Source organism: Sander lucioperca, chromosome 6, assembly GCF_008315115.2.
Source record: "Sander lucioperca isolate FBNREF2018 chromosome 6, SLUC_FBN_1.2, whole genome shotgun sequence".
NCBI classification, from domain to species: domain Eukaryota; kingdom Metazoa; phylum Chordata; class Actinopteri; order Perciformes; family Percidae; genus Sander; species Sander lucioperca.
Window position 1 is genome coordinate 32,745,468 of NC_050178.1, and position 9,051 is coordinate 32,754,518.

General features: G+C 40.5%; 1 protein-coding gene across 1 annotated transcript in view; it reads left to right on the forward strand.

The window, feature by feature from the left end:
• mdfi (MyoD family inhibitor) overlaps window positions 1–7,672 on the forward strand; it is a 32,609-nt gene extending 24,937 nt beyond the window's left edge. The window contains exons 4-5 of the mRNA XM_031323264.2: window positions 3,119–3,475; window positions 4,160–7,672. Coding sequence (XP_031179124.1) covers window positions 3,119–3,475; window positions 4,160–4,413 — 611 coding nt within the window. The 3' untranslated portion in view covers window positions 4,414–7,672. The remainder of the gene's footprint in view (window positions 1–3,118; window positions 3,476–4,159) is intronic.
• The last annotated feature ends 1,379 nt before the right edge of the window (window positions 7,673–9,051 follow it).

Consider the following 9,051-nt stretch of genomic DNA (forward strand, 5'->3'; position numbering starts at 1 on the left):
TTTTCTGAGTTTGATTTCAGGTCTACAGTATAGACATTTCAACACTTCCAACACTTTAACCTACATAGACAGACAAACTGCACCAGAGGAGACAATAGGATAAAGCAGCTGGAGTAGAGACAGACAGAGTTCATAGTCATTCTGGTGACTCATTCCAGTAGAGGATAAGTAGAGAGAGAGAGAGATGAACAGCCGATCTCTGGTCTGGGAGGGAGGTGTGTAAGTACAGGGTAACAGAGATGCCACGAGAGAAGGAAGAGGTGGAGGGTGTGTGAATAGGGGGAGTGTGCTTCTGCGTTCAACTGATGGTGACTCACTCATGCTCGCTCACTGGCCCAACTCATCTGCACAGACAGGCATACATGTACATACACACAGCATAGAGGTCACAGGACCCCCAGTGGTCAACGCTGCTGTGTTAATGCCACACACACACACACACACACTCAGAGGTTTCCCAGTCTCATCATGTTAATCCCACAGTCATTTGGCTTTTTTTATTTGCTGTTATTTTTAACTAGCTCCCACTGCTGAATCATTGTGTTTATGAGTCACACCCATGCATCATCCTGGCCCAAATATGCACAAGCAGCAACCCATTTCTTTAACCATCTTTCTCCCTTACTTTCTTGATCTCAGACAAAGGGGCCTTGTTTGTGTGTGTGTGTGTGTGTGTGTGTGTGTGTGTGTGTGTGTGCACGCATACGTGTTCTTGCATGCATATATTTCTGTGTGAGTGGGCCTAACCTCAAGCTCTGTTGGAGACAGTCCTGACTCCCCGTCTCTCTCTCTCTCTCTGTCTGTCTGTTTGCTTGCCAGATCCGCCTATGTACTGTATTCACTCACTCACACACACACACACACACACACACACACACACACACACCACAAAAAGTATGAATTTTTCAACAACTCACAATCCCCTGGACAATACAGACGTAGAGGGAATACTGAAAAATTGCGCACAGCTTCCCTCCCCTCTTTCTAATCCCCTTCTTCTCTTACCGACCTACATCTTGGCCAGCGCAGAGTGTTAAAATCCAGAATTGTGCAAAAGGCGAAAAGGCAGCAATAAGAAAGAGAGACAGAAAGGGAAGAGATAAAGTGAGGGAGGAAAAGAGGAAGAGAGCGAGACATAACACAGGAGAGCAGCAGGTATTGACTTTTGACATACTTCAGAGGAGAAAGTATGGCTCCTTCTCACTAGCCCTGCACATGCATGCACGCCTACACACACGTACTGGCCCCGCAGCCTGCCAAACATCTGGAGCAAAGTTAGAAAACGCTGAATGAAAGTATCTTTAATAACACTGGATTAGTTGTGTGACCACTGCCATCAGCCAATCAAAACAGACCTGGATGGGTTATCTGTCTCAGAGCGGTTATCGAACAGACGCTTTTATTGCCAGTCGTGTTTCATAGCTAGAGCTCAGGACCACACTCTGTTTGCCTCCGAGTGCAACTGTGTGTGTGCATCTAAGAAGTATGCTGTTTGCTTTGATTTTTCTGTGGGTCCCATTGTACTTTACCCTGCCCTGTTAATTCTAACCACACCTCTCGACACCAGATGCTTTCAGGTCAAGAAAATATTTAAGACCTCAATAGGATGGTATTAAATACTACCATAATATATAAAAACCAGGCCTCCATTTTATTCTTCTTTTCAGGGTGTGTGTTTGATTTGGCAGCGAAGGTGCTTTTCTGCCCCCATCTCTCTAGCTGGGTAGTTAGTACTCAATAGCACTTGGAGGTAAAATATACCAAGTGGTATACTGAGCCAAGATTAACAAAATGTGCATGCTCTCAAGTGTTTGTAGATACTCTTATGTTGAATCAAAACTGCATTCTTCCATAACTCCGGTACTGAAAGATTCAAATAAGTTTTCACAGAGACAAACACTCTTCTCTTCTCTTCTCCCCGCTGTCTCTTTTTAGTTGTGTAAGAGTCTAGACAAGTAGGATCAGGGGTCAGTTTAGTAAATACATAGCTCTTCCAATGAGCTATTGCCTTTCGGGTGGGCTTTGTATTTGGACTCAGTTTCCCAGAGCCTCCCCCTCATGACGCTGCATCAGCACAAGTCTGCACGCATACACACTGAGAGGGGCCCAGAGCTGTACAGTGATCAGCTGCATAACCCTATGTTGGCAAGCCTGCTCACACACTTAATACATATTTCAATCCATTAATAGATTTTTATTAAATGCTTTAAGGATCACATTTTTTCTGACTTACAACAATACTTACATGCCTGTATGTACATTGAAAGCACTGTTGGTCAATATATTAGTTCCTCCTGTCTATACTAACTCGTAAAATCCACTATTTCTGTGCAAAAATGTATTCCAAAGTTCAGCCAAAGCTAATATCTGCAGTCTGAGTTAGACAAATCAAGCAGATTAAAAGTTAGTCTTTTTAGTTAAAAATTCCCTCTTTCTGTCCCTGCACTGCGGCTCAGCAAGGAAACACAGACAGAATTTGGTAGTAAGAAAACACTAACTTCGGAAGATACCCATTTCATTTGACTGACTCAGACTGCTGATTTTAGCTTCAGCTGAACTTTCTGAAAAAGGAAAAATTTCTTTTTAAATCAATCAGCAGTGCTTTCAATATATAACATGTGGACAACTAAGTATTGTTTTAAAACAGACTTCAAAAAATGTAAACACTTAATCATTTAATAATAATAACAATAAGTGACTCATCATATACATATGATCCATCTTTACCAGAAACAATATAACAGTGTTAAGATGAGTACAACAAAACAAGTGTTAAATTCGATTACTCAATTAATCATCAACAATTTTGTTAATTGATTAATCATTAATTGTATAGAATAATTAATAGATTCCATAACACTGAGAACGGTCACGGTCCTCATAATCTGTTCTCATAGGATCAAAACAGGAATAGCTGTACACTATATTACAATTCAACACAATAAATATATACGTTAATGGTGGAGGTTATTTTGTCATTTATATGACGTGAACACAGCAACAGGAACATCTAACAGCAACCACAGATCTGAAGTGGATTTCTTTGAATGTTTATTCATTTCAAAATGCTTATTGTCTACAGCCTATTGTAAATGAATGTACTTGTGTCCCTCCCCAGCTCAACCAGCAGCCAGATCCACACCCATCCACCACACCCAGCCATGTCGGACACAGCCCAGCAGCCAACTACGCAACGGAGCCAAGCACCACGCACACACACAGTCCCCTCACACGCACTGTCCGCATCACACACACACCCTCCAGTCCAACGGGGTCAGGAACGGGGTCCCTCTTAGGCATCCTAAGCTGGGCTCCCTCCCGAGAGGCGGATCATCCACCTCCTCGTCCTCTTCAGCAGGACCCAAACAGACCAAGAAATTGCAGTCCAACCCCTCCATCACCTCCCAGAGCAGCAAGAGGAGCAAGAGTAGCTCCAAGAGTAACAGCTCTCAGATTCCTACAGAGGCACAAGATGGTGAGATACAGGGTGGGGGGGGGGGGGGTCCACCTGCTTTGGTCCACCACCTCTTGTCTTGTTAAGTGGTTGTGTCAACTTTGGTTACTTTAAAAGATGGGCTAGATCCATGGCAAACTGCAAATAGTACGGTATTTATCTTTTTCAACTCAGGGTTACTGTTACAATGTGCAAGAGGCCATCTTCTCTTTTCACTAACTTAACTCAACTTACAAGAACAGACTGTCTTAAATACTGATACCAAGAGCTCAACCAAGAGAAGAGTGGCTCTGTGGTTGAGCAGAGAGGTAAAGATAACAGACTTATTTCCAAGAAAGCCCTATTAAAGAGCAAATGTGTGCTGATGCCAAGTCAGTGTGCTGATGCCACCAGGACATTGGCAGTCCTTAGTCTCTGGCCTGAAACTGAAGAAATTTTTTTTGTGACTGCACTACCAAACTTTTTCTGACAAACTCAGTTTCATTTTTTTAAATTTCAAATTGGTTTATTGGCATGACATGTAAATACGTTTATGTTGCCAAAGCATATAGAGAAGGAAAATACTGAATAAAGGAGAAAAAGAAAATAAGCAAAGCTGATTAGAATATAAACTAGTTACATAAGAAAATAATTGTGAATGGTGAAGGTTAAGAAACTCACTCACTCACTCACTCAGTCTGTCTGTCTGTCTCTCCTTCTCTCCAGACTGCTGTGTTCACTGTATTCTGGCCTGCCTATTTTGTGAGTTCCTAACTCTGTGTAACATCATGCTGGACTGTGCCACCTGCGGCTCTTGCGCGGGGGACGACTCGTGTTTCTGCTGCTGCTGTGTGTCGGAAGAGTGTGGCGACTGTGACCTGCCCTGTGACATGGACTGTGGCATCATCGACGCCTGCTGTGAGTCTGCAGACTGCCTGGAGATTTGCATGGAGTGCTGCAGCCTTTGCTTCTCCTCCTGAGGGCCCCGGCCACCACCACCAAAGTAGATGTCTGCTACACACTCCCACAATCCTAGGAGCAACTTCGACCAGTGTTTTATTAGGGCTGAGAAGCGCTACACCTTTGTCTTTGTTGCTTGGGCTCTATGGTTTACACTATATTGGCTGGCGTAGTTGGCTCCACTATATGTCCATTGTTTCTTACAAGGCTTGCCAAGAAAAAGATGCTGAGAGCAGTCACTGGTGAATTCTTTTTCCTCCTTTATTGATCCAACGATGGGACAGTAGCTTCCCTGCCTTGTCGGTCCATTGCTACACAGCTGGATGTATGGTGCAGAGTGAGTTCCAGCTGTGGTCCACGAGTGTCTGCCAGGCTGTGCAGATCGGTCCTCTGGACCCTCACAGTACAAGCTATTACTACAATGGAGCCCCTTGTGCCGTCTAAATAACTGGAGTTCTCCAAGCATGAAAAATGACCTCCAAAGGCAAATGAGAAAATGGCTCCATTTAACCGGATTTTAGTGTTTCTGTAGATAAGAGCAGCAGCATAATGGGAAAATGGACGCTCAGATCTTAGTAGAAATGTAGTGTCCTCTTGTCCTTGGCAAGGTTAAAGTCTTCCAGTTTGATACAGTGGCCTTTGTGACACACACATACACACACACAAAATAGAGAAAACATTAATGGTGGCTTGTGGCAATATTACAGACAAATTTCTTTTGTTAATATGCATCTCACTTATCGGACTTATTCAGAGAAGAATCATGAGAGTGTCGTGCATCAGCCTGAAGATGGGTCCATTAAATGAGTACTGTAAGTGACGGACATCAGAGCGAATGGTTGACAGCATCGGTCACTACTCTACTCTAACATGTGAAGGGAGAGATTTCTTAATCAAAGGTCTCTCCTCGTTTAATGTTTCACATCTTGTTTACTTTTACATTGGGTTTTTTTGAGGGGCTTTGTCTGTATTCAGTGAATTCCTCCTCGTCTGAATGGTCAGAGCTTGTAAAGGACTGGTGGAGGATTGGAATGCATCATCTCTTTTTTAATATGTTTCATTATTCTTTGTCGTTCTTGCGATGTGAACAAATGGCCTTGGCTTAGCTTCAGGCCTGAATTTTCATGTAGATTCCTCGCCTTTACCAAATCTCTATTAATCCTTGTTTTGTAGATTTTAGTTAAGATATTTGCATTTCTCCTCTAATGTGAAAATCACATTTCTGTGTAATCGGGTTTTGCCGGGCTCTCTGTAAAGCAGTTATGCTCAACATCTAATTCAATTCCTTGAGTGAAAATCTCACAACATTATGCTAAGATAGATCCATATGCTTGTAGTATGAATGGTACGCTTTTGATAACACTCTGGTATGCTCAGATGCATACCTTCTCCAACCCAGTACCTCTTGAGATGTACCCTAGATCTGTTGTGCATTTTAAAATGACTTGATACAAATCTCTCTCCTCTCTGATCAAATACTGTTTGTGCAATCCTTTTTTCTAGGAAATACCAAAGAGTTTTCCTCTTACTGGACCTTAGTTTCGAGACCTACAATTACTTGTACATTGAATGGTCTTATATGCTAATGTGGCTGTGGTTTATTAAACCCTATTTTAAGGGCTGAAATATAACACTGTTGATTAAGAATATACACTAAGGCTGTAAATCAACCTGATAACTCATCATGTCTGTTTATATATCAGAATGAATGGGTTTTAAATTTTGACACGTTCCAACTCAACTGAGACAAAATCCTGGAGAGCCCTGGAAAACAATGCAATTTCGTTACAGTACAAAGTGATTTATGAAGGGAGAACTGGATCATGTGTATTAGACGTGATAACAATGTCATTTTGTTTGGGTTTACAAAATATTCCAAGTGCAGATACTGACAATGTTGCTTTCATCTAGGGACATGTTCTCTGTCACCAGACCAACCTTGTCACAAAAAGAATAGGGGTGGACCGTAATAAATATCTGGTGGGTGTGAAAGGCTAACCCATATGAGTTTGAAACCTAAATAAAAACACTGGTTTGTTAACAACATAGGTCAATCATTACAAATAATAACAAAAGAACCTACAAACTTAAGTTAGCTTCACAGTCAACAAGCTAATGTTAGCATAACTTGGCCTCCACTGTTGACAATGGCGGCAATAGCCCGCAGTGTAAAAAAACACTGTTAAGGCGAGCAGGAATATGAATACATATTGACATTTTTCAGCTAAAACCCTCCCAATTGACATGTTGTTTCCTATCATTTATGACTGTGCATAACCACAGCATCACTCACTGTATCTCAAGTTTCAAGATTCTTACTCAGCTGCAGCTTCTCACTAATGTTGCTTTCCATTATGTTGAATTGATTTTTAGTTTGCTCAAATTCCTGTTTCCAGCACAGATGTAACTGGAGGAATAAAGTCAACAAAACCTTACCTGTGACAGACAGCATGACTTTGCAACTCTCTTTTTTGGCAGTAGATCATATAAACATGTCTGAACCTCGTGTGAGGTTCCTGGTTTCCATATGTAGCTTCACCAGGGTTTTTGAAGCGGTCCTGTTGGACTGTAAAGTGCAGTGAGAAGGTGCAGCAGAGTGGTAAGTCTGTCAATGCTACAGCTCAGTTGTGCTATGCAACATAAATCATGTGAACAACATTTTAATAAGGTCTGGGTTGAAAAACAGTGAACACATCATTTAGGTTTTATTTAATGATGTTGGAATAATATTTTATGACTTGATCATTAAATACTACTTTATGTTTATACTGAGAATGGAGGCAGTCTGGAGGGATAGAAAACACTGATTGGTTGGTCTGGAGATGGAGAACGCTTTTCTGGATTGCAGAGATGGTTTGGAGATATGAATTTGATGTTGTGTCTTATAGGTCATCATATCATCTTTAAAAATGTCCCTTGCACTCAGTCAAGCTATTACAGTAATACTGGAAGAAAACAAGGTAACTTTCAATGTTGTCCAAACTCAGTATTATCAGTATTTTCGCTAGAGTTACTTTGACTACAGAAATTTCTAACTGTTGACTTTCATGGATTTATTATCTTATTATGAGATGTAATTTGGATATTGATTTAAAGGACTGACCACATCTGCTAGTATTATGAAAGTTATTCTAGCCCAGCTAAATTGTTACTAGACTGTTAGTCCACTATAATGTCATTTTGTTTACACTACCCCCATTTTATGTCAATTTCAATTGCTGTCCTGGAAGTCACATTACAATCTCTTAGTTTAATACTGAATAAACAATGTGAACTCCAGGCTACGTGTATCATTCTTTCTTCATTTTCACATAGGCTCCAAGCTTATTACATTATGGCCTTATTGCATTATGGTTACATAAATACTTCTTGTGTACTGTAGTCTTAAAAAATGTCTATGTAGCAATGCTATGGAATTAATTTAATAACAAAGATTTGCTTATTCATCACCTGGATAGTGTTGCATTACCAAAATACAAGATAGAGCTTATACTATATTTAAACATTTGACCTTGGCGCACTTACATATATATTAGGAAGGCAAGAAATGTATTCACTACAAACAAGGAAGGAATACATGTGAAGAATGTGTCTGATAATTTATCATCACATTCTTCTCAAATGCATCTACAGTATCTTCTATGTTTTCTGTGTACACAAATTCAAATGTATTTAATAAGGATGAGCTTGACTTGTTTACTTGTCCTTCCTTTACCCCCATTCATGAAATGCTTTTCACTTGATTTAAGTTTGGATAAAATGTCTTAACTCATTCCTATACATAGATTAAAACTTCAATTCAACAGTCAAAGGCTTACTGCACAGTGCATACTTTCACAAACATGAGTTAGTTGCAGTGGTGGAAGAAGTATTCAAATAATTTGCTTAAGTAAATACCACACTGTATTAAAGCAGTTTGTGTTGATTCCAGCGCCCCCTTTGGACAAAGGCGGTAGTGTTTTTACCACACCTGCTGTCGTGAAGATGTTTTCTAGCTGTCACGAACCAAAGCATTAGCAAGAGTTTGTTGTAGCAAGCAACGTAATAATAAACTAGAACTACAAGGAAGTTACGAACGGGGTTCAAGCCCCCCGGCGCAAGTCGCACCAGATGGACCGCGGAGGCGATGCAAGTCGTTTAAATACAGTATAGCATCTTTCATGAAACCCAAGGACGCTTTACACAAGTACAAAGGGAGAAAAAGAAAATAGTAGGCTTACACAAACATGGACTGAAAATAAATAAAAACTGGGCGCTAAATGGAAGGGGGACGTAATTTCATAGCTAGCCTACTGATGTACAACCACGTCTTGCATTGTAAAGTTATTTTATGAATGAAATAGACATATTACATAGCTGTATAGGAGGAAGTGGGCCAATTCAGGGTTGTTTTAAATCATTTACAATCCCGTAATTGTCTCCGTCTGTTGAAAGCCCGACCGAAGTTGACTCGGGTTTTCGCCCGTCATCTGTCTCTCTCCCTTTTAGCTTTTGGTTGTTCATTTAATTTCCTTTTTTTTCTGTGATGAAATAGACTTCTTTTAACTATAGTCTCGTTTGTTACAGGTCATTTATGATCATCAGATGGAAAATTAAACAGTTTCAGAAACATTTAAAAGTTCCTCATAGCTACTTTAAGTATTCAATTACAAGTAAAA